The sequence below is a fragment of the Polyergus mexicanus genome, unplaced genomic scaffold (genome assembly GCF_030449975.1).
Source record: "Polyergus mexicanus isolate NDT 795.1 unplaced genomic scaffold, iyPolMexi1.0 SCAF_18, whole genome shotgun sequence".
Lineage (NCBI taxonomy): Eukaryota > Metazoa > Arthropoda > Insecta > Hymenoptera > Formicidae > Polyergus > Polyergus mexicanus.
This window is the reverse complement of record NW_027223338.1, coordinates 689,848-715,321: the sequence shown is the minus strand read 5'-3', so window position 1 is coordinate 715,321 and position 25,474 is coordinate 689,848. Positions and strand designations below refer to the sequence as shown.

The 25,474-nt window shown below is 35.2% G+C and overlaps 5 protein-coding genes across 17 annotated transcripts; 4 read left to right on the top strand and 1 right to left on the bottom strand.

Annotated features, from left to right (window-relative positions):
• The first annotated feature begins 944 nt into the window (after positions 1-944).
• On the top strand, positions 945-9,505 carry Taf1 (TATA-box binding protein associated factor 1). 2 transcript variants are annotated; one of them, XM_070311035.1, is made up of 16 exons: positions 945-1,183; positions 1,266-1,615; positions 1,795-2,207; positions 2,333-2,578; positions 2,660-2,782; positions 2,864-4,044; positions 4,280-4,542; positions 4,695-5,056; positions 5,290-6,558; positions 6,671-6,913; positions 7,188-7,626; positions 7,748-7,890; positions 8,002-8,139; positions 8,299-8,428; positions 8,507-8,719; positions 9,072-9,505. In XM_070311035.1, the coding sequence occupies exons 2-16, from the start codon at positions 1,276-1,278 to the stop codon at positions 9,299-9,301; spliced, it is 5,733 nt and encodes a 1,910-aa protein (XP_070167136.1). In that variant the 5' UTR covers positions 945-1,183; positions 1,266-1,275; the 3' UTR covers positions 9,302-9,505. The 2 variants fall into 2 exon arrangements, with proteins under 2 accessions (XP_070167136.1, XP_070167135.1); XM_070311034.1 differs by having other exon boundaries at positions 965-1,041.
• Positions 9,357-11,830, top strand: LOC138941399 (protein EFR3 homolog A). Of its 2 annotated transcripts, none has more exons than XM_070311036.1 (2): positions 9,357-9,426; positions 9,955-11,830. In XM_070311036.1, exon 2 carries the CDS (start codon positions 10,029-10,031, stop codon positions 11,562-11,564), a length of 1,536 nt encoding a protein of 511 aa, XP_070167137.1. In that variant the 5' UTR covers positions 9,357-9,426; positions 9,955-10,028; the 3' UTR covers positions 11,565-11,830. The 2 variants fall into 2 exon arrangements, with proteins under 2 accessions (XP_070167137.1, XP_070167138.1); XM_070311037.1 differs by lacking the exon at positions 9,357-9,426 and adding an exon at positions 9,526-9,541.
• Positions 11,831-11,933: 103 nt separating this feature from the next.
• LOC138941401 (transcription activator GAGA) lies at positions 11,934-15,664 on the top strand. Of its 4 annotated transcripts, none has more exons than XM_070311039.1 (6): positions 11,934-12,449; positions 12,761-12,948; positions 13,030-13,206; positions 13,379-13,871; positions 14,300-14,359; positions 14,992-15,664. In XM_070311039.1, the coding sequence occupies exons 2-6, from the start codon at positions 12,766-12,768 to the stop codon at positions 15,399-15,401; spliced, it is 1,323 nt and encodes a 440-aa protein (XP_070167140.1). In that variant the 5' UTR covers positions 11,934-12,449; positions 12,761-12,765; the 3' UTR covers positions 15,402-15,664. The 4 variants fall into 4 exon arrangements, with proteins under 4 accessions (XP_070167140.1, XP_070167139.1, XP_070167141.1 ...); XM_070311038.1 differs by having other exon boundaries at positions 14,989-15,664; XM_070311040.1 differs by lacking the exon at positions 14,300-14,359 and having other exon boundaries at positions 11,936-12,449; positions 14,989-15,664.
• Positions 15,665-16,866: 1,202 nt separating this feature from the next.
• Positions 16,867-23,698, top strand: LOC138941141 (uncharacterized). Of its 8 annotated transcripts, none has more exons than XR_011448125.1 (11): positions 16,867-17,287; positions 17,360-17,576; positions 17,664-17,778; positions 17,905-18,010; positions 18,076-18,234; positions 18,317-18,417; positions 19,322-19,443; positions 19,838-19,971; positions 20,082-20,814; positions 20,922-21,429; positions 23,007-23,698. XR_011448125.1 is itself a non-coding variant. In XM_070310524.1 (8 exons), the coding sequence occupies exons 2-8, from the start codon at positions 17,260-17,262 to the stop codon at positions 18,979-18,981; spliced, it is 1,074 nt and encodes a 357-aa protein (XP_070166625.1). In that variant the 5' UTR covers positions 16,867-17,129; positions 17,218-17,259; the 3' UTR covers positions 18,982-19,413. The 8 variants fall into 8 exon arrangements, 4 of the variants coding, with proteins under 4 accessions (XP_070166625.1, XP_070166626.1, XP_070166624.1 ...); XR_011448124.1 differs by having other exon boundaries at positions 19,838-20,264; positions 20,655-20,814; XR_011448123.1 differs by having other exon boundaries at positions 19,838-20,814; positions 20,922-21,148; positions 21,364-21,429.
• Positions 19,730-25,195, bottom strand: Mah (mahogany). The gene is made up of 10 exons (XM_070310522.1): positions 25,021-25,195; positions 23,040-23,327; positions 22,408-22,528; positions 22,163-22,275; positions 21,821-21,953; positions 21,614-21,751; positions 21,359-21,468; positions 20,905-21,111; positions 20,473-20,797; positions 19,730-20,280 (listed from the first exon to the last, which is right to left on the bottom strand). Exons 2-10 carry the CDS (start codon positions 23,173-23,175, stop codon positions 19,869-19,871), a joined length of 1,695 nt encoding a protein of 564 aa, XP_070166623.1. The 5' UTR covers positions 23,176-23,327; positions 25,021-25,195; the 3' UTR covers positions 19,730-19,868.
• Between the last annotated feature and the right edge of the window lie 279 nt (positions 25,196-25,474).

The following is a 25,474-nucleotide window of genomic DNA, read 5'->3' as shown; positions in this document are numbered from 1 at the left end:
TTGATATGATCTATTATATTTACTAAATATAAGTTTGACACACAAAAATGTAAAGTATATATATTTAAAAAAAATGTTCTTGAAAATACATTTTTATTAGGGATTAAATTGCTAATTAAATACGAAAATGGAAAAATTCAATGAAGTTTAAAATTTACATATTTTCTATTATATAAAATATCAATTTTTATAAAACTATTCATTTCTATGTATAAAAATTTATAATCCCTTTAAAAAATATATTTATAAACTTAAAATTGAATAAAAATAATATAATATAAAAAATAAAAGTCTGTAGATTTTAAAATAGTAAATATATGTTTCCAATACCAATTCCAATGCCAATTCTATTAAAGAAAGTTGATTTATTATCTAACTATTACCTAAATAGATCGATATAGAATTGGAAAATTATATTTCGATAAAAGGTGAAACGAACTGAAATAAGTTGCTAATTCAAATTTTGAAAGATGAATTTATTACGAGTTCTGATAAATTGGTTTCTCTTATCAAACGAATATTATTTGTTTGCTAAAAAAAGAAGTGATGTGAATTAAATTTTTTTTTAAGAAGTAAGATTTTTTTCAATAATCTGTTAATTTTTATTAATGATGGATCTTTTTTGTACTTTTTTCGGAAATTTGCAACATAAATGAATAAACAAACGACAGTGGAAGAGATTCATTTGAACACAGTGCGATTAAAAACAATCGCTCATACTGATCGATGCCTAGAGTAATCAACATGATTGACCAATCAGAGTCTTGTGTTCAACTGCCCAATAAGCAGTGTATCCAATTAACCGTCATCTATTCACGAGCTTCACATCTAAGTATAAAGTTTCGTAAACGATTTCTAGATGTCGCTTAAGTACAGTTTCCTTTTTCAGTTCGTTTCTACCAATCTACTATTTGTATAATCAGTATGCCCTCCAGATAAATTCATCGAAATTGTAGTTCGGTCATTAGTTGGTTTCCGTTTTGTTTCGTGATCGTATTCGATCGTATTCTGGATATAGTCGGTCGTTGCAATGTTATTTATGTAAACAAACTGGTAGATTACGGAGTTTGTATGCAATCATTCGGTGTCGAGTAGCCGATAAGAGATAGAATCGACAATTTTCTATAAATTGTGACAGCGAATATAAATATACATGATAAAAAAAGGCGCATTACATTAATTCGTAATTTTTTTATATATATTATTACGGTACACGTAATAGAGGTATTTACACTGTAAAAATCGAATTGATTGTTAAATTTCAGTGAGAATAAGATGGGAGACTCCGATGAGGAGAACGAAAAAGATTTGGTATCTGGCCTCAACATCACTGGCTTCCTCTTTGGTAACATTGATGATAATGGTCAATTGGAGGATGATATCTTGGATCCCGAAGCAAAACAACATTTAGCTTCGCTCAGTCGCCTCGGTCTAAGCTCATTCATCAGTGAGATGATGTCTACTGAGGAAAAAGGAAACAACAAAGTGGATGATAAGATGGGGAATCAAAATATGACTGCAAATGACACAGATGTGGATTATTTTGCGAAATCACCTACTGCGCTTGATTTCTCTGATATAAATGAATTAGCAGATGATATAAATGATGATACTTGTTAGTATTCGTGCTTATAATTTATACAATTTATGTATATAATGGATATTTGTTTATATTAAGCTCTTATACACATATGAATATATTAATATATATTATTTCTTAATTAACAAATACAATTAATTTAAAGAATTTAAAGAAATGTAAATGATAAATGTAATATTGCAATTTGTTTTTAGTGAAAAATAATGCACTTGACAAGAGATTAGACAAAGAGAATGCGGATTATGATGCTGATGACGAGGAGGTTATTAACAAGTCAGATACGCAATTGATGCCACCTCCACCAATACCTGAGGAAAAAGAAGTGTTAACTGCGGAGGAAGCAGAGGCGGCGCGTCAACGTAAATTAGAGACGCCTTTAGCTTCTATGTTACCTTCCAAATATGCCAATATCGACGTCACTGAATTATTTCCGGACTTTCGCGCCAATAAGGTCCTGAGATTCTCAAGATTATTTGGCCCAGGCAAGCCGAGTAGTCTGCCACAAATATGGAGAGGTGTGAGGAAGCGACGTAAGAAGAAAAGACATCATGATATCAAAGATTCTGATTCTGGGTCTGATCAGGATGATAAAAGGCCTAAATTTAAGGTAGTTTTAAGACATACCTTTATGCATTTATGAAATATTTAAATGTAAATTTCTATGAAGTATAAAATAAAATTTTTTTAATACGATTAATTTTCCATTAAGTGCAAATTCATTATTTGGCTTAGGGTTGGATAATGCAGTATGGTCCCGAACCTGGCGTGGAAGCGTGTCACTCGGATGATGAAAACAAGCTTTTGCTACCAGTAGAAGACAAGGAGCAAACTGGTAAGACGGGTGAAACTGGAGAGAACGGCGATATGGGGCCCAAAGTGGCAGATTGGAGATTTGGACCTGCACAGTTGTGGTATGATATGCTGGAGGTTCCAGAAACTGGAGATGGATTCAATTATGGTTTTCAAATGACGGATAAAGTGTGTGATTATTTTATCGCGTTTAACGTTGATTGATATTAAAATTAATCTGTGTGTTTCTTAATATTGAACTTTTATTAGGCGGAAGAACAAGGAAACGATAAATCAGAGATTGAAGAGTTTGCCGATGACGCGTTTTTAATGGTGTCACAGTTACACTGGGAGGATGATGTTGTGTGGAATGGAGATGATATAAAGCATAAGGTAATTTTAATAATGGAACAATGATTATTACGCATGCAATAATGCTGATGACAGAAACAACATTTGTTTCTTATCTCACAGGTAATGCAAAAGTTGAATAGTAAGAATAATGCAGCCGGATGGGTACCCTCGAGCGGCAATAGAACCGCACAGGCCTTCAGTCAACCGGGAAAAGGAGCTCCGGTTACAGTGGCACCTAACGTCAGATTAGCTACGTCGCAAATTGCAACGCCGTTGCATATGCAGTCTCAGAAGAATAAAATGAATATGGGCAAGGGAAATCAGCAACAACAACGGGAGGAAAATTACGATGATACCTGGTACTCGATATTTCCGGTAGAAAACGAGGAGTTAGTTTATGGTTTGTGGGAAGAAGAAGTCATCTGGGATCCGGAGAAAATGAGAAAGATTCCAAAACCAAAAATACTTACATTAGATCCGAATGACGAGAACATAGTTTTGGGCATACCGGATGATATTGATCCTGCTCTTCTTCATAAGGATAATGGTCCGCAGCCTAAGGTAAAAATTCCGCATCCGCACGTGAAAAAGAGCAAATTACTACTAGGCAAGGCAGGCGTCATCAACGTCCTCGAAGAAGATACGCCTCCGCCACCGCCCAAATCACCCGACAGGGATCCGTTTAACATATCAAATGACACATATTACATGCCCAAATCGTCGGAAACTACATTGAGGTTAAAAGTCGGTGGTGGCAATTTAATACAGCATAGTACTCCAGTGGTGGAGTTACGTGTTCCTTTTGTACAAACGCATATGGGTCCAATGCGATTGAGAAACTTTCATAGGCCGCCGTTGCGAAGGTTCAGCCATGGTCCGTTGGCTCATCCAGGACCGCACGGCGTCCTGCCTTTATTAAAACACATCAAGAAAAAGGCTAAGCAACGAGAGCAAGAGAGAATTGCTTCAGGTGGTGGCGACGTGTTCTTCATGAGAACACCCGAAGATTTGACCGGGCGGGATGGTGAACTGGTGCTCGTCGAGTTCTCGGAAGAGCATCCACCGCTCATGAATCAAGTCGGCATGTGCTCCAAAATGAAAAACTATTACAAGAGAAGGGCCGGCAAAGATCAGGGTCCACAGACATATAAATACGGGGAAACGGCGTACGCTCACACTAGTCCGTTTCTGGGCATCCTCACCCCTGGTCAAAGTATCCAGGCGATCGAGAACAACATGTATAGAGCTCCAATTTACGAACACAAGATTCCCAGCACAGATTTCTTGGTTATAAGAACGAGGTAATATCGTGCGTATATCTTAGTATACATATATACAATTATATTATTTAACTTTTCTTTTTTATGCTCTCTTGCTTCTCTCTCCTCCTTGTCACAGTTTTATATTATTTTAGAACTTGCATGCATTTTTGTTATGTATTGTTAACTGTACATATTTTTCTCACTTGTATATATTGTATTTATTTATTCAATCAAAATTATATCTATTTTTAATTAATTTTATTAATCTTTACAGACAGCAATATTACGTTAGAGAGATGGACGCGTTATTTGTTGCTGGACAGGAATGCCCTTTGTACGAAGTACCGGGACCAAATTCGAAAAGGGCGAACAATTTCGTGCGCGATTTCCTGCAAGTGTTCATATATAGATTGTTCTGGAAGTCGCGCGATACACCTCGGCGGATTAAGATGGACGACATAAAAAAAGCCTTTCCGTCCCATAGCGAGAGCAGCATCAGGAAGAGACTAAAACTATGTGCAGACTTTAAGAGAACCGGTGCGTAACCGATGTTGGGTTGTTTGGTTTTTTTTACAATATGGGCTTTTGGATTAAAGCAAATTTATATGAAAGAAACGGATTGTGCCATACACATTTTTTATGTCTTCTATAAACTCACAAATTAAAATAATTGATCTAATATAATATAGGAATGGATTCCAATTGGTGGGTGATAAAACCGGACTTTAGATTGCCAACAGAGGAAGAGATTCGCGCTATGGTATCGCCGGAGCAGTGTTGTGCTTATTTCAGCATGATCGCGGCCGAGCAGCGTCTAAAAGACGCCGGATACGGTGAGAAATTCCTATTTACTCCGCAGGACGATGACGACGAAGACATGCAGCTCAAAATGGATGATGAGGTAAAGGTTGCACCGTGGAATACGACGCGCGCTTACATACAGGCCATGAAAGGAAAGTGCTTGCTACAATTGGCCGGTCCGGCGGATCCAACTGGTTGCGGTGAAGGCTTCTCTTATGTCAGAGTACCGAATAAGCCAACTATTAGCAAGGTTTGTTTGAATAAACTTTGAAAAAATGCGTCACATTGTCATGCGAAAGAAAATTGAATTCGCAAAACTAAAATTATAACATTAATATCATTAGTAAGTTAGTAATCAGTATTTCTTTAAATAGTTTTCTTAATTTTATAACAATGTAATATCTTTAAAAAAATAAAATAGATAAGAAATTTGTTAACCAAAGGAGCAGATTAGAATAAATCATAAAATCATGTTCCAACTAGGAGGAGCAAGAAGCTCAACCAAAGAGAACTGTAACTGGTACAGATGCGGATCTGAGAAGATTGTCTTTGAACAATGCGAAAGCGTTGTTGCGTAAGTTTGGCGTGCCCGAGGAAGAGATCAAGAAATTATCGCGTTGGGAGGTAATCGATGTGGTGCGAACCTTGTCGACAGAGAAGGCAAAAGCTGGTGAAGAAGGCATGACAAAATTTTCCCGAGGCAATCGTTTCTCTATTGCCGAACATCAGGAACGCTATAAAGAGGAGTGCCAGCGTATCTTCGATCTGCAGAACCGCGTGCTGTCGTCAAACGAGGTACTGAGTACGGATGAGGGTGAGAGCTCGGAAGAAGACAGCTCGGATATCGAGGAAATGGGTAAAAACATTGAGAACATGCTGTCGAATAAAAAGACTAGTACGCAACTGTCGTTGGAGCGGGAAGAACAGCAGCGACAAGAGTTACGAAAGATGCTGATGGGTGAGGCGCAAGAACAGGAGAACAAGAAGGGCAAGGAAAATAAAAAGAAGGACGAGGAGGAAGATAGTCCGATTAACAATTTTAATGCGCAGCAAGGTCGTGTATTGAAAATCTACCGTACCTTCCGCAATCCGGAGGGCAAAGAATACACGCGGGTCGAATTGGTGAGGAAGCCGGCCGTAATCGATACGTACCTTAAGATCCGTAACTCGAAAGACGAGACGTTTATCAAGCAGTTCGCCACGTTGGACGAAGCGCAGAAAGAGGAGATGAAGCGGGAGAAACGTAGGTTGCAAGAGCAGTTGCGACGGATCAAGCGAAATCAAGAGAGGGAGCGTATGATGGGCGGACCGATCGTGAACGGCAACGCCATCAATAACTTGAGTAACAACAATAATAGCAACAATAATATATTCGATCGTAGCAGCACCAACACTCCGAGCAACAATATTATTTCCTCGACCAGTATCCTTCCATTTTCTAATTTCCCATCTTCTTCCACTACCACTACCACTACACCTAAACATCCTAAACCGGAGGTGTCACCTCCCAAGCGCAAAAAGCCTAAACTCAAGCCAGATCTAAAACTTAAATGCGGTGCTTGCGGCAACGTCGGCCACATGCGCACCAATAAGGCCTGCCCACTTTACCAGAACAGCATAGCCACTGCGCCGGTTAACGTCGCGATGACCGAGGAGCAAGAGGAAGAGATCGAAAAGCAGTTGAACACCGACGATCAGGATTTGGTAAATGTCGATGGCACCAAGGTGAAGCTGTCATCGAAACTGATCAAGGTGATTTGTTGGTTTAATATGAGCCACTGAATTCATACTCACTTTTTTTTCTAGATAAGCACGTTCTGAGAGATCTAAAAGAAATCATAAACGAATATCTGGTTTGTTTCAGCATGCCGAGGAGGTGAAGAGACGTGCACTGGTACTCAAAGTGCCGAAGGAAGCAGTGAACTCGAAGAAACGCAGGAAACCGCCCACTGATGACCACTGTGATTACTTGAAACGTCATCAAAGGCCAGTCAACAGACGTAGGACTGATCCAGTTGTTGTAATGTCGACAATGTTGGAGAGTATTCTAAATGAAATGAGGGATTTGCCGGATGTACAGCCTTTCTTATTTCCAGTCAATGCAAAAGTAAACATTATTTTAACTTACTACCAATTTATTAATTTCAACTATTCCAGGATAAATCCGAAAGTTTTGATAAAAGAATTTTCTTTGCAAGTTATATAAAATATAAAAAGAAAAGACTAAACTATATAATATCTGTCATATAAATTGAATTAAAATTGAATTAAAATTTAGCTATAACTATAAACTTATGTATACATACAAATATAAGTGATACTTATATAAAATATCTTTTTTAAAACTCACATAAAATATTATCTATATTATTTGTGATTAGGCAGTTCCTGATTATCATAAGATTATACAACGACCTATGGATCTGCAGACCATACGTGAGAATTTGAGGCTGAAAAAGTATCAAAGTAGAGAAGAGTTTTTGGCAGATGTTAATCAAATTGTGGAAAACTCGACGCTTTATAACGGAGCGAAGAGTTCGCTAACCGTGGCTGCCAAGAGAATGCTAGATACGTGTGTCGAAAGGCTTGGCGAGAAGGAGGATCGTTTAATGAGATTGGAGAAGGCCATTAATCCTCTTCTGGATGATGATGATCAGGTTGCCCTTACCTTCATCTTGGATAATGTTGTTAACAACAAGTTAAAATCCATGATTGAAGTGTGGCCGTTTATGAAACCTGTCAATAAAAAGATGGTGAAAGATTATTACAGTATCGTGAAGAAACCAATGGACTTGGAAACAATATCAAAAAAAGTTTCCGGTAAGAAACTTAAGTTTTTGTCTTTAATTTATGTACAGAAAAGATTTATATGCTTTGAATAAATTTTTATTTATTTAAAAAAATTAATCCAAGTGTCTATTTTTAAAACTTTTTTTTTTAGCACATAAATACCACAGCCGTCACGAATTTCTTAGGGATATCGAACAAATTTTGGAAAATTGCACACTTTATAATGGCAAGGATTCTTCGCTCACAAATAAAGCAGAATTGCTGGTTAAAGTGTGTAAAGAAACATTAGATGAGGTACATACATTTTTAAATTAATTAAATATATAGAAGTTATTAAGAATATAATAGAAATAAGAAATTACTGAAGCAGAAGTTGCAGACGATGATGAAGTTATTATATTTTAGTATGATGAACATCTAACACAATTGGAAAACAATATACTGCTCGTGCAAAAACGTGCGATGGAGCAAGCTGACATAGATTCTTCGTGGCTTGGTCCAGACGACGAAAATTATACTATCACAGAATCTGAATTCAGAAATGTAATATTATATTATAATTTTTACATTTAATCTTTTAATATTTTTTATGTCTATATATTTTATATATTTTATTATACCAAGCCTTTGCTTTTTTATTATATGTTAATATACAACTCTTAATTTCTTCTATATTTTATTCAACATTGAATTTATTCTCAGAGCCAGACCAGTTCTCCAGAGAATCCATTTGGCAAGTCAAACATGGATGACTTCGATTTCGTAGATGTCGAAGGAGACATGGAAACGGACGTTGATAGAAACTCGAAAAAGAAAGATGTGCTCGAAGAAGGTAAAGTAGTATAATCTAAATTTTATTTTGTATAAATTGGAAGAGTTCTGTTAAATATTCTTTCTTTTTCTATTCCAGATCTTCAATTCTCCAGTGAAGATGAATTCGATGAAGTGCCCTTCGTTACGGATGAACATTCCGGACAAAACGAAATGGAGACGCTGGAGTTGAGCGAGGTCAGGGAGGAAGGTGTTGTACTAGCGGATGATGACAGCCAACAAGCTGCCGAGGCGATGGTCCAATTAGGTAACGTCGGTTTTTATGTAGGCGAGCAGCAACTGCTTCAGCAAGGTAAGTATAAAAGATTGAGAAATAAAATTTCAAACGGGTTTTGAACGATTGATTCCTCTATCGCTTGGTTCGGTAATCGATCATTTAAAAAAAATTTGGAACTTCACACAAACGTAGATAATTCAAAAGAGACAAATAATTATAAATATTTTTAAAATATTTTTAAATATTATTAAAAATATTAACCTATATAAGAAACGGTTTAGGATAAATAAATAACACGATTCTTCTCGAAGATGAAATGAATTTTCGAATTGTTCGGTCATTTCGAATTGTGTTGGATTTCTCAATCGGTGAATGACGTAATTGTATTAATCTTTGCTAAATCAAACTTTGGTCTTGATGCTCGCAGATGAAAGCATGGACGTCGATCCGAATTATGATCCGTCGGATTTTCTGCTGGCCGGATTACCGGCTAGAGATGATAAAAGCGAAAATAAGATCCAAGACGATCTGGCTGTTTCTGAGAGCGACGATGATGCCGAGAACACCATTCCGAAGCAGGAGACGCAACAGAACCAACAGCAGCAGCAACAACTGTCGCAACCGGACGAGGATGTTGGCGGCGATTTGTGGTTCTAAACGCGCGTTTTGTTACTTTGTTGAAGCGACATGAGATTTATATATCTAACAATGAGTAGATATACACACACGGTTAAGGATTCACAAGTCCGCAAGTTCATCTTGTATCATTCAAGAGAAGAGTTGTAAGATTTACTCTTCGTACATTATGTGCATACATTGTATAGAAATCTGTAAATACAAAATAAAATGGTTTTTTTTCTACTTTAGCGTATTGACAATCTTGCATTATGACACAGTGTATGTACATATCGCTTACATTTTATTACATTTATATAAGTAAAATTTTTTATTAATGATATCGAATCATTTTTACTTATGCTCATAAACAAACTTTTTAATTACTTTATCTTTCTCTTATTGGCTGAAGAGAGAGAGAGAGAGAGATAATAAATTTTAATTTTGAATTTTGCTAAATAATATCATTCGAAAACTCGATTTATAAAATCAAATATGAATGTTTAACACAATGCAAGCTGCAACTTCATATCTTTAAATATACATAAAAAATTGAAAGTTAAATTTTAACCTATATATAAAATATGCACTTTTTAAATATTTTAATTTATTTCTCTACATATCTTTATACCATTCTTCTACATATTTTTCATATTAATATCTCCATTTCTAATTTTTCATATCTCATTTTCTAGGCGCTTGCCGGCTTTTATCACCGGCGTTTTTGAGATTTTCAAGATTCTAACAATTTTTCTATCTTAATTTTACGATGATTACCGATGAAGATCTCACGCGGAGAGTGAATGATATCTCCCAGAGTCTCTCGACCATTGTTTCGCCAACTCAACAAGATAAGATTCTGGACAAGATCGTAAGAATCGTGAAAAACGCGACGAGAGAGCAACTGCAGTCCCGTCATCCTCAAGCACTCGTCACGAGCATGCTGAAAATCTTGTTGCGTTACGAAAATCTGCTGCATAGGAACGGGCTATGCGACTGGAAGCGTCGACGGAGGTTCAAGATTGCCCGTGACTGCTATTATGCTCTACTGAAAGGTTACTTGCCGGAAAGATCGCGGGACGTTGTGGAGACGATCGTGGAGGTCATCCACCGCGATAGGCTCTGGGAATTTGAAACTTTCTGCTTTGAACTATTGTACAGTCTATTGGACGTTAATTCGGTCAACGGCGGGCTGATCATTCACGCGATCTGGGACAAACTTTCGTTACCGGAAATCACCGTCGAAGATGCCCGCGCCATGGTCAGGATGCTGTACGAGCTGTTGGACGTGTACGAGTGGCCGGCAACACAAGAAACGGTCGCGACGGTAGAGAGGATGCTCGCTCTCTTTTACGCCAGTATAATCGCACGATTGACGGCGACATCCAACTCTTCTATCTCGGCGCTGTACGCGAGTCTCAAGAAGGGCCTGGAGGTTTGTCTGAGGAATACTATAAAGCATTTGTCGAACGATCAGCTGCTGGTGATCATACAGCATATGTGCTCGTGGACGGTAGCCGCTGGCGTGACCGATGAGATTGTCCTCGAGTTCGGCAGCACTTTGGAATACGCAGCTTACACGCATCGGGCGGTCCTTTACGAGCAGACTCTCACGCCGACGATATTTCCGCTCTTGATGCGAATGGTAGGGTCTGTCAGTCGGCTGATCAGTTTATTGGGCAATCGGGTATTGCAGTATCTGTTGGATCGCAGGAACAACCGAGCAATCTTTGATACGCCCAGGATCTTCTTCGAGCAGACACGTCTCAATGTTCGCGTCTCATACTGTCGTGAGGAGGACCGGTTATTCTTCAAGTTACATCGCGAATTATTGCACGACAGCCTGCTGAGAAGTCTGGCGAATCACTCGGATTCACGGATGAATCTAGAGATGACATATTGCACCATGTGCCTGATCGCCGTCGAAGTGCCATGTGGCTTCACAGCCGCCGCCTTGGTCTGTCTCGCTATGAATCTGCAAGAGATCGTTCTGCAGCAGCAGGACGATCGCGTGGAAGTAGCCTGCCACATGCACGCTACGATCATCTCTGTCATGTCGCTTATCTGTTGGATACACAAGGCTAAAGTATTTTACGATTATGTAAACAGAATTGTAACTGAAAGGGCGCAATGGGCGCCGCACTTAAATCCTCCCATCCAATCCCAGTACAACTTTGCTGTGCACCACGTTCTCTGGAACAAACCGGAACTGTTCTTTGTTGACTGGGAAGCGCGCTACGGCCTGTGGAAATGTTTCCGTTTAGTTAACAGTAGCCATGATACTATCATTGACCGTCTGACATGAACTGACACGAAGTACATCCATTAAATATTGGATAAAACAAAGGATTTATAAATGGAAGAGAATCCAAAGGAGAGAGAGAGAGAGAGAGAGAGAGAGAGAGAGAGAGAACCAAGAATTCACATAAATCCGATTATTTCTATACAATTGATTATTTCTTATTTAAAAGATCTGTAGGATCAAGGATCTGAATCCAAGAAGCCATGAATTATTCAAAATTCAAATAAGAATGAAGATTTTGAAAATTTAACTCAGTACTTTGAATAGATTATCGCGATAATAGAAAGATTATCTTTTTTATATTATTAATAATAGAAAGATTATTGTTTTTTTGTTATTAATAATAGAAAGAATAATTTTTTTATATTATTTTTTTATTATGTAAGCCCTTTTATTATATTAAAAAATAATCTTTTTATTATAGATAGAGTAAAAAAATAATCTCTATTGTGAGAGACATACCTTAATATGTATATACTTTTGTATTTTATTTTGCATCGAGGTAGCATATTAAAAAGTGGCGACGCCATTGCGCGAGATCGCGCGCCGCCATCTCGGGGCGCGCCAGAACTCGCATGATTTATGGCGCACTGGGGTTTTGTAATTTCGCAAATAACAAAGTGACTCAGACTGTCGCCCATACGTGAAACCGCCATCCACAACTTTGCACCTCACGGATCATTCGCGAGAGAGTGCGAACGGCGTTCGAACGTTTTATACCGATCGCTCAGCAAGAGTCTTGCTTTATAATGATTGCGATATAAAGAGTTTGACGGGAATCCTGAGATTGCGTCACGGAACCTCATCGTTGTCGCGGCACGAAAAGTTATCATTGAAAATTAATTTCTTCGGTTCTGCACTATTTCGAGAATTTCGCAAAATTCGAAGGTAAATAAATATTGATTTAGCCGGCGACAACAATATTCTTTATCAAACGGCTAAAATTTGAAAAAAATCTGAAAAAGATAATTCTATTAAAAAAACCTATATATTAAAAATTATATATTAAAGAATATAATATATCTTGGCATATACAATTTATATTATTTGGCGAGCTATATTATTGTAAAATAGCTAGAAACTAAGAAGAAATAATACCTGTCTAGTTAATTATAATAGTATAGATTTAATATAGTACTTGTAAGTCTGATGTTAATGTCTCTCATTTCGTCCAAATATGTAAAATATTTTTCATATAGGAGCAATGTCTGACGAACAATTCTCCTTGGTATGGAACAGTTTCCCAAGAAACCTATCTTCAGGTCTGTACACTCTGTTGACAGACGAGCAGCTTGTGGATGTTACGCTAGCAGCTGAAGGTCAAATCTTACGAGCACATAAACTGATATTGTCAGTTTGCAGTACATATTTTAAAGAGCTTTTCAAGGTACTGATTCCAGTGATAGTGACAGTTGCGACATTTTGTCATGTTGTCATAGCTTTTTATTGATGTATTTTGTACATACAGGTAAATTCATGCAAACATCCTATTGTCATATTGAAAGATGTCAATTATCGAGACTTATCTGCTATGCTGCATTTCATGTATCAAGGAGAGGTTAATATAAAGCAAGAAGATATTGCCAGCTTCCTTAAGGTTGCAGAGACTCTTCAAATAAAAGGACTGACTACAGAATCAGATGAAGTATGTGTGATGGTTGAAATTTTTTTGAAAATACAGAATATCTTAGGAAAAATAATAGCTTAAAATAAAGATAAAGAGAAAGCACATTTTTTTCTAAGGCAATCTGTAGAAATTTTATTAAAATATTGTGTTATATATAAATGCTTTCATAAAGTTGATCGCTGCATTGTAGAAACTCGAAGAGACTCTAGGAAGAAATGTCGAAGACTTTGAGGATCGTTTTTTTGATGTGGAAAAGGACAAAAGTGATCTCGGCAGTACAGATGGAACAAATGTTTCCGCTATCGGTAGATTGACACAGCACATCACGGAGGAGCAATCAACGGCAACGAGGCGAAACATTACCACAGAAAATTCGACAGGAGAAATTAAACAATTCACAGAACAGACATCAAGTGACACTTGCCATCAACATGGTTGCACAGAAGGCGACTACAATCTCCCGGACACACTGACAGCATTCAGCGAGACGTGTAAAATCAAGGGCATATCGAATAGAATGGAAGAGTCGCAATTGGATTGTATGTCCGAAGTGAATCAACCGCAGGAAGCGAAGCACGAGCCACTGGATTATAGGATGGATACGGATACCGAAGCCAGATACAAATCATATACAGCGGAGAAAATACTCTATAATTCCGAAGAGAACACGCAACAGAAACAAGGTAGTGATCTTTCCCCTCTCTCCTCGCTCTGTTGGCATCTCGTACTTTAAAGGCGACGCTATCAGTAGATGACGTCGTCGAAATGTCAGCGAGCATCCGGAGCTGAAACGCCCTTTGACAAAGAGAAAAGTTTGCTGTACCAGCGGTATCGGCGCCTCAAAGGTTTGACGCTCTCAAGTGTTGCCACGGATGGATGTGTACTTTGTTATTAAGAATCATTATCACGTGTTTGATTGTGATGCAAGTTCCTTAAGCACTTTTATGCATCAATCTAGTCTCTACGATCAATGCAATATCATGTTTTGCATGTTCACGCGAATGGGTGTTTCAAATCCGAGCAAGCGATGTATCACAAATTCTATATATTCCACATTCACCAGACATTTCATTAGCCATGAATGTTTAGAGAAAGCGATATTATCTTACAGATTATACGCCAGACATGCAGTTAGTTCCCTACAATCAGAATTCACAAAATCAGCCGTTCGGTACGTTTTACATGTTTGTTGCATTATTTGCTTATTTACAGTTTTTTTATTTTCACAGTTAATTCATAGTTAACTTATTCAGCTGCATGTTTGAGATGAAAGCTAATTCGCAAGAGCCATTCCTTTACAGAATGGATGGAAGAGAACAATGTATACAATCGGTTTTATATTTCATTGCTTGCAAATTGGTTTCTTGTGAAAAGATATCCCATCTTCTCTTATCTATATCACGAAATTATATCTGCACATACGATCTTAAATATAGCTATTACATTGAATGTAATATTGTTCGTACATAAAATGGACATGTTACTTTTCTTGTTACCGTTTTGAATGGAAAAAGAAAGCATAATGTCATCAATTTTCTTTTATCAATCTTTTATCAATTTTTAATTTGCGCAGAGGTATCGCATTAATCTTTTCAATGTCACAAAAATTGCATCTCATCGTGCACAATGCTTATATACACGATAATTCCATCGCTCTCTCTTTCTCTTCCCTTTTCTTTATACACTTACATATATATACCATACCATCAAAAATATGTGTTTCTCGCATTCTATATAATGTCTCGATAATTGCATCGAGCAAACAACGTGCAGCATTTTCTCACATCCTTTTCTTTTTAGCAGGTTTCAGTAACGTGACGGCGTTTCGAGGCGACTTCGCATATGACACAGCGAATGCTAGCAGCAAAGGCCGACGTACCGTCAAGGGTATCCCGGGTAGCAGTCTGCCGCTAGAGACGACGTTGCGCGTCGTCTCGGAGCTGGGTCCTACGCTGCGCATGGAGCGCGGCAAGGTAATACGCATGTACGCGTGCCCGTGGTGCCTGCGTCACTTCACGCGCAAGGAGAATCTCAAACTCCATGTCCGTTATATACACGGTCCGCTTGAAAGTCTCACGTGTAAGCTTTGTGGTAATAAATATAAGAACAGTAATAGTCTGCGTGTACACTCCTACCTCTATCACAACGCCAAGCGGGATAAGCAGCACAGCAAGTCGCTGACGGCCGGTGGCGACGACGGCGGGGATGCGTAAAGCAACAGTTTTTTTCTGAAGAGAAACGGTTCTCTTTTCTCTTTGTCTTTACCTTTTTTTTTCTACGAGCTCCCGCGCCGAGGGCATTGAACATTCGCGCATTGAGACGAGACAAGTATGAGTTAATGAGCGCTGCAAAGAGAATGGAATTTGTTATATTTACCTGTCTACCTACGCATTAATCCGGCATACAATCTAGACACTACTAATAAATACCGAGTATTTCTATACGCTAGATAAGCGGAAGATTTATAGAAATAAAGAACGCCTTATTGTGTATACACGTTTGTACAGACCTGTCCACCTGTTTTCCCATCCAGCGTCCAGGTTTCGTTATGGAACTTTTTTTTTTTCGTAAAATTTATCATCACAATTCTTTCTCATATGCTAAATGTATGATAAATATATAATGAGTACTTTATCTCGCCATGTATACTATCGTATTGCATAACTATAAGCTGAGAGCGAAAGAGTAGAGTTAATAATTTGCAATATGATTCAAAGTTCTCATCACACAATCTCTGAGATTCAGAAAACTAAAAAATTAATTTTACAGCTTGTGCAGGCTATTTTCTCTTTCTTTTTTTCAGAGGAGATAAACTTTTTGAATTATCAAATCTAGAAATATAATCGCGAATTAGCCCCAAAAATGCTAATTTAAAAAAATATATTTGAATTATCAAATCTAGAAATACAATTGCGAATTAATCAAAAGTATGCTAATTTAAAAAAAAAAGTTTATATCTACGATAAATAATCGAATATAATAATTTCAAAATTACAATATATGTATTTCGCTTTCCATTATTGATCGCAATTCGAAATCTATCGTAAAACGATACTGTATGATTCTCGAGGTATCGATCAACTATTGTATCGTATCGTATAACGCAAAAATTGAAGCAATTGAATATTTTTTACTGTAGAATATTGCTTATTGAAATTTTGCGAGCCCATATCGCTACGGTAGCTCTGTAACATTATATTTTGTAATTTGCAAGATTGCAAACGAGATTGATACGGATAAATGCGAAATAATTGGAGAGAAGTATAATCTACGCGACTCCCCTGATTAAAGGGAAGAATGATAAGCCCGTATCAGACTACATATTAAAGATTGAAATTTGACCAATCAGGATAAAAGGAACTAAAATTTCCTTGTCCTGATTGGTCAAATTTCAATCTCAATGCATAGTCTGATACGGGCTTAACATTAGCTGCTAAAAAGTGACATCCGATTGAGAGTGTCGAACACTTTGCGATTGACTATAATACAGCCATTTATAACACCGATGCTTGAAGTTCTTTCACTGGATCAACTAATCAGAAGAACCTTGAATTAGCCAATTGGAAATGTGGACAATCGAGTGCCATTCGCAGATGACAATTTTCTGCTCTTATCATTCCATAGGCAGCGGATGATGCTCGCGTCTGCGCAGTGAAACATTAGCAGACGCCATTAGAATTCAGTTAGATTTCCCACAGTGTCAATAGAGCCAAGATAAAGAAATTTTGTTGTAGATCTTTTTGAATTTGAATATTTCATTTATCTTCTGATCTTCCCATTTGCGGATATTATGAAAAGAGGAATCTTTCTGGAATCTGCTGGAATGTTCTCTCGATTTCTACATGTTTGTGTACTGATAATACGCAGAATAAAAAGTACTTGCTCACAAAGAAGAGAAATCTGTTACGAAAAAGAGGAAAAAGAGGATACGTGGAAAAATTGTGAGCAACGTGGAAATAAAATAAATAATTTATACTTAAGTGATATCAGATAAGTTTATGAAAACATTATAAGAGAAAAATGTTGCAGTTAGAAACAAAACAAATAAATCCAAAGTTAAAATTTTACATTATGAAAAAAAGGCAACAGAAGAAAAAAGGTATGTTATTTTGTTCGATTTTATGATTGCTTTTATATTTGCTTTCCTACTTTTTTATATGATTTATTTCAGAACAGGAGATCGAAGTTGAACGTTTGCGCCAAGAAAAACAAGAACGCAAGCAGATTCTAACAGAATTGAACAAATTAAATGAAAAGTTTTCCATCTTGGAGAAAAATCTTTCCGAATATAGAGAGAAAAAACATCAGTTGCTTAAAGAGCTTAATGTTACAAACAACATTTTAAAACAGGCTGAGATAGCAAAAATACAAAAAATGAATAATAACAGGTTTATATCTCGATTAAAATGTTGCAAGAGTTTGAAAATTTCAAAGTTGCAATGAGAGAACTTAATCTTTTCAATGTTTTGTTTTAGAAATACAGTAATAAAAGAAAATCCAACAGTAAAAAATAGAGAATCTCATCATAAGATAGCATTACAAAATAAAATTATTGATGCACCACCATTGTCTGCACCCATAGTTCAAACAGTCAGTAGAATATATTATCTATATTAATATTTTAATCTTAAGTTTTACGTATGTTTAATTAAATTTGTATGTCATAGAGAATATATCTATATTTGTATAATCAAATGTGTTTTGATTTCTTAAAAGCCGTTGATGACAATTGGCGCAGACAACGTATCCCCTACAATATTTCAGAGTAAAACACATATCAACAAAGAGTTACCATCCATGTTAAATTGCGAAGCACAGCTAAGTAAATACACAAAGTTAATATGTTAAAGTTAAAAATATATTTTGTTTATTCTTTTTTTTCTTTAGAAACGAATCTGTATGCACCAAAGCAGCATTCGTTATTCACACTTGGAATTATGAGTGATGATCCTAATCACAAACATGCATTCTTACCATACAAAAAATCCTCGAAACTAAAGAAGTCAACTCCAAGAAATTTTAAATCACAGAATAAGAGAAAAACATGTAAGTATCAAATAAATAATTTATTTCATATAAACAAATTGATGTTAGTTTATATTATTCATGTCATATCATATTTGTGCAGCTAATTATCTTACTAATCTACACTTGTCAAAAGAAAACAAGGATATTAACAAACAAATTATATGTGATGATAATTTTGCTGGGGTTAAACAGCTGAATCAGGTGGTTAAATATATTATATTAGACTTAAAATTAATTAAAGATTGATTCAAAAATATATATCAATTTTTATTTGTATAAAAGTATTTGTTTAAATGTAAAAATAACGATATTTCATAATGCTCTGAAATTTTTTAAATCTAATATTTCGTATGCAATAATAATTTCTATATATATTTATATATATTTTTTAATTTTTATTTTTATCTGTTAATGAAGGATATAGATATAAGAAGAAGCGGAATTCCTTTTTATTATTCTCATTTATCGTCGGCTCAATTGCAACTTAATCCCTCTTCGGTTTCTTCTTATCCATATTCTCCATATCTTCCTGATATCAGTGCCAACTTTAATCTTCCTGTGCCTTCTATTTATGTAACTTCTAATATCAATCCAAATTTTGTGTCTCCTTTGACTTGTGCCAACCAATCTCCTTTATTCTCTCCTGTTACTCGCGTTGATATTCCTCATATGAATCCACCTACTTGTTTACCTCCCATTTACACCAATATGTCTCACGTTAATCTATTTTCTTCTTTGACTCCTGCTACTAGCATTAATGACTAGCCATTTTTTGTGAATAGCCATCGTCTTTGTCTCTTGGTACTTGTCAGTGTTCCTCATGCCAATTCACCTCTTTTTTTGCCTCTCATATATACTAGTTCTTCTCGTACCATCCAACTTTTCCTTTGTCTCCTGTTACTTGCTCTAGTATCTCTCATATCAATTCAACTTTTTTGCCTACTATTATTTAAATCAAATCAAACAACAATTCATCTCCTCCAGTAGTTACAACAGGATATTACTTCAATATCTTTTGTGGCAACTTACCTTCCTGTAACTGATACCAATATCTCCACTACCAATGTTCCATTTACTAAAAGCAATTATATATACAACCTGACAGGTGGTCTTCTTCTTATTAAGAATGTACTACAGCGATGACTTATCTGACAGTATTATTCAAGATGCTGGAATCTGCTGCAAATTGGATAGCAATAAGTGAAGATGTGAATTCTAATTTTAATTGTAAGTCAAATAAATCAATATATTTTTTACATTTATTTTCATGCATTTGTATGCATTTAATCTGGCATACCTATCTGAATTTATCCAATATCTCATCTAGAAATTCCCACAAATAAAATAATTTCGTGTACTAGAAATAGTATATTATTGTTAATAAAAAAATTACACTAAATGCTAATGTATAAGAGTATGATGTGTGCTCTAAGTTTGTTATATATATTCGAAAGTTTTTAATATTAAATATATATGTATATATATATATATATATATATATATACACACGCACACATGAAAAGATTTAATACATATTCTCTCATATAATCCCGAAATTAAAAAAAAAACAACTTTTTTTCAACCATAATAATTTTTTAATAAATTGTATTGAATCTTTAAGAATATATGCAGACATATATAGTAAAACTAAGCTATGACGCAGAGGCTCGATTTGCTGTAGCATTGATGATGCACGGCGGTGTAAAACGTACATAACGTATGGTATTCCAAATGTTGACGTATGTCGAAGACAAGGTGATCGCTATACCAATCGTTATTATGAAATAACCGAGATAATTAATCATTCTTTCGAGAGTCCATAACTTATTCTTGTTCGCGGTCATTTTCGCAACTTCTTGTTGCAGATCGCCTGTAGATTTCGTGGTTCGACTTGTGGTTGGTTCCGCTGCATCAATGAGAAGTGGCTGATCCTCCCGATGAGTGCTAATCATTGGAATTTGGACGATATTCTTTTTCTCTTCTTCGTTCTTGTAGCAATCGACAAATTCGCTCGAATATGAATTCGTCTCCTCGTCCAAGTCATCAAAGTAAAGATATGCATAGCTGTTGTCAAAAATTTAAAGTACAAAACATTCAAGTACAGATTATATGAATTTAAAACAGTTTGGAAAAATGAAAGCTTTTCAAATTAAAATTAAAAGTGTATATCCAGATAAATATGCATTTATTTTTTTTTAATTTTAATTCCTTAATTTAGATATAGTTCTGTCTAAATATATGCAACTCCTTATGTACCTGTGAGAATTATTCGTGGCATTCAAGAAACCGTAATAAACCGAAAGCGAATGAGCTCCGGAGTCTGTCGAGCGTTGCTCTTCGCTATTGAATTTCTTGCGAGAACCCATATAGATATTTTCTTCGGTAGTTGATGCTCGAGTCGACCTGTCTTTTAAAATTAATGCTCGGCTGTATATTAGAGGGGGTAACACGAAGACCAGCGATCCGGTTAACGATCCACCGATGAGAGCCATGACGATATCGAATCGTGATACCGATTCACCTACGGCCACACTAAGTAAAACCACAGCCGACCTCATGGCGCATCGTTTCCATCCAAACGCTGGAAGAATCCAACATGTAAGAATATTTCATTTAGGATTAGTCAATCGATTAATTAATTAAATTATTAATTAATTTTTCAATAAAAAATAAAATTTTGCCGCTTACTTCTCCGCACATTCCAGTGATCCTCCAAATGTTGGAAGAGCGCTGAGTAACCGATTACACTGGAGAAACACAATTGAAGAGCGGCTAATAGAACAGCGATGTCGGCAACTGATCCCGATGGCATAGCTTCAAGAATATTGGCCGTTGTATTATCACCATACTTCCACACAGCTAGGCAAGCGGTAACGGCGAACAAAGATCCGCTTGCTGAAATGAAAGAGTTAATGTCAAAAATAGCAAACAGGTATTTTGCGAAAATTACATATACTCTGGATAAATATAAGATCATTCCAATATCGAAAAATCAATAGTCGTGAATAGTTATTCAATACATTAAACTGAACTAAAATAAATTAAAATCTTCGAGAAAAATAAGATTTTTTTTCCGTATACGACCTTAATACATATTTACAAAGATACGAAAAAATTAATTTTCTCTTTTGTCATCTCTTACTTAAGAAAGAGGAAAATATGGCTCTGTCGATGTCTCGCGGCTGACGCATATCAACCTGTATCGTCATCAAGGTAGGATGCACGTCGAATTGAAAGGCTAGCATACCGTACCTAAAATTCATTCGAATTATTAATTTTTTTCAATTAATCGATCGAATTTGATTTTTTGCAAAAACAAAAATGGACATTCATGTAATCGAGATACATGATATACATTATTTTGCATAATTGTACTTAAGATAGGATCTGCGTATACCCGGAAATAAATTTATCCCATGTCGGTGAAGTGACTACTGGCGCAAAGTTGGATGATGCTCGATCGTCAGTTATGATGCTCCACCATACTAATATCGCTGTTAAAGTAACCGTGATACTGGAGCACGTTGCCACCCATCTATAAAACGATCCAAAAATTAGCATCATTTATGATAATTATGATAATATAGAAAAAAATTTATCTCACTTCATATCTCGCGGACTGCCCAGCCACATCAACGGGCAAAGTAAAACGCCGATAATTAGCAGCCAATAACAGAAAGAGAAATCGAAACGCTGTCCCGATATTTTGAGCCCAAATAGATGCAGGTTCTGCGAAGCTGGAGGATAAATTATTATGTGTAATAAAGGGATTATATATTATATGCACAGAATATATACCATTAAAAAATAACACGATACCAAGAAAATGCTTTATTTATATTTAAAGCGTAAAGGATACACTGGGGATGATAAATGGGGATGTAAATGACGGAAAATACATTACTTCTCCTATTAATATAATGCAAGGTATCTATTATTTACCCACCAACTAGCAAATTCGGAATACCGCAACCGAAAACTGTCAGATCTAAGAGCACAGTGACAATACATCGTGCGCGCGGTCCCATCGTCAATTCCGTCACAGCTGCGAGAGGGTAGCTGCAATTTTAATCGTATCGAAATGTGGAATCGACATTTTTCAACATGTTCTCGTTGGAGAATGTCTAAAAGATGTTTTAAAATTTGTGGCGTTCATTAAACATATTTTAAACGTTTCAATATTAAAAATACCGATTTTTTCGTAAAATCTGTGGATCCAGAGTACTCGCGATGATCCATGATCTTCCCAAGAGAATAGCCGTATAAATTTGTAAACTGAAGACAATGAGCACCAGAGGAATCCCGTACAGTCCTAATGAAACATATACATCATATATATTTTTATTAATATATATTGTTAAAATTTTACACACTGTATCCCTTTTTCTACATATAAAAATTGTTGCGATTTATCAATGTGTATAATTAGAGAATATATAGGGAAATATAATATATCAAAATATATAAAATAGAAATATATAGAGAAATATATATGTATAGAAATATATAGAGAATATTAACAAAGAAAAAAAATTTTTGCTGGCGTCTTTATATTTTACTATTTAGCATAGAAATTAATAATTATTATCTGATATTTTTTATTAATTAACTTAGCATATAATAATATTGCAAACAAATGTTTTTATCGTTTATATAATTCTCCTCTAGTATATATTTTTTATATTGAATTAAATTTATGACAAATATTTTTAATTTCTAATTACAACTCGGTTCTTCTTCTTTTCTCGCAAAATATCTTGTAATAATCTTTTCTTCAATAAACATTTCAGCGCAATCATTCTTATGGAAAGTGCAAGACTCACCGCATTGGACGATCGACCGCGGTAGCGCGATTATCGGAAACACACCGAAAATGTCGACGATGCACAAAGTGGCGAAGAATAGCGATAATCCCGAATTCGCATCCCTCCAGCACAACGGAATATTCTCGCGGTTCATGCTGCGGAGCCGCTCACTGCGATAAGTCCATCATAGAGAGAGAGAGTCCGGACCGGTTCTCCGATCGCAGAGCGCGCAACAACGTGGTAACTCGATATACCGAATAGAGTACGGATCGGTTTACTACCGGGTGTGAGGGCTGCGAGGAAGACCTACAACATATGTATGGAACTTTCGCGTTGAACAAGCTGCCGCAAAGTAAATGATAGTATGCTCACTCAAAATACCAAAAGTATCGAAGCGCCTTAATCAATATCTGCCAATATCGATCAATGTACCATATATGTATGTTGATGTTACAAGTTTTTATTTTAAAAGCGAGTCATCAACGTAAAATTTTGTAAAACTTACATTAAAAATATATAATATAAAATATTATTACTATAAGGTATCTTGCGAGAAAGAAGAAAATATATGAAAAAAACTGAGCGATGTTTTTAAATATAAATTAAAAATATTTTTTGTCGCAAAGTTGAAAATATAAAAAAAAATATCTTTCATATATATTTGCGAAGAGGATTGATCGCGGTAAATATTTATACGGATTGTATACATTTATGATGTTATTATTTATACGCGACAAATTATTTAATATTCTAGGCGTAATCTAAGAATATTAAATAATATCATGCGCTTATAATGAATATATAGCTTCCATTCATTATCGTTGATTTATCAGTTATTGATTTAGAAAATTTTCTCTGGTTTATTTATTATTAATAATTCTACAACTGCTAAAGCTCTTATATATATAATATATATAATTTAAATATTTTAATCTTTATATCTTAATCTTTTTAATAAGAGTGTTGCAATTATATATATAACTTATGCACATATATAATAATCAATAACCAAATATCATCAGTTACATATCTTTTTGTCAATAGATATTTTTCTTCTTTAATTATTTTATTTTTATAATTAACAATTAATACAATAATACAATAATTAGCATTATTCGTCTCTGTTTTGTAAGCGGGTGATGCCGGCGAATATACGATATTCGTATAGGCGAGTATCCTGATTCTGGATAAAGTGTCGAATACGTCAGACAATAAAATTTGACCTAAATACAATATGGATTGGTTTATCGCAATGTTTTTGTTTTTAATAGCGACATAAGAGATATTTAAAGATTGATAAATTTTTATTAAAAAATGATTTCAACTTCTTAACAATTTCAACATATATTTTCCATATAATGTAAATAAATAATAAAATTAACATTATTTTTCTTCTATCGCATATATTTTTTATTTTTTTATAATGAGATAATTTAATTAAATTGTTTTGTTGAACTATAAATCATCTTGAAGACATACTTATATTACAAATTATACGTTTACACGACAATAATAGAGCACATTGAATAATTTCTATATAAATTCTATATAAAATTCTATAGAAAATTCTATATAAAATTCTATAGAAAATTCTATATAAAAAAGATATAAGTATTTTAAAGATTTTAATCATTGATCTGTTGTAAGACTAACAATAGAATAAAAATATGACGATATAAGATATTTGTATATGAACCAATTTTATTTTCAATATTTATACATATGCTTTTCTTGCCCTAATATTTTTCCAAAAATTTTCCAATTTCTTTATTATGTCCTTTAACAATACGTTTTCGGTTTTACTTTAATATTCTAAAAGCAAAATACATAATATATACAAATACATTATTATATTATTGTATTATTTTGTAACATTATTTTTGTTTTTATGATAATTTTGCAAAAACAGTGACAATTGCATAATGTTGCATGAAAGGGGAATTTTAAAATGCGTCCTTCATAAAAATTCAAATTTCCACGAGTGCCACGAGACGCGTACAATTCAGTTATTATCTCATTCTGCGAAAGGATGCCAAATTGTACGCGTTTCACTGTCTGCAAAGACGCCTTGGAGTCGGTCATAGTCATTTTGCCACAATAATCCGTAACAAATTTTCCGGACTCCGGAACGCCTCCTGTGTCATTCTACGTCGCGATGGTCGCGATTCCTCGACCTCAACCCCTCAACGTTTCTTGCCGTTGAAGAGAACGTCATTCCTCTGATCATGAACTAAGTAACTCTTGATTGGCCATCGTTCGACGAATCATATGTTAGGCTGATATTACATTCAAGCGACAAAATATTTCTCGAACATAGCAATTGGCTATCGAATAGAGAATTTCTAGAGTTTCTATCGAGATTCTAAAAAAGATTAAGTAATTGTTCCATATTCCATAAATTTAATATAAAAATAAAATAGTAAAAATTAAGGGCTCGAAAAATCACGGAACAT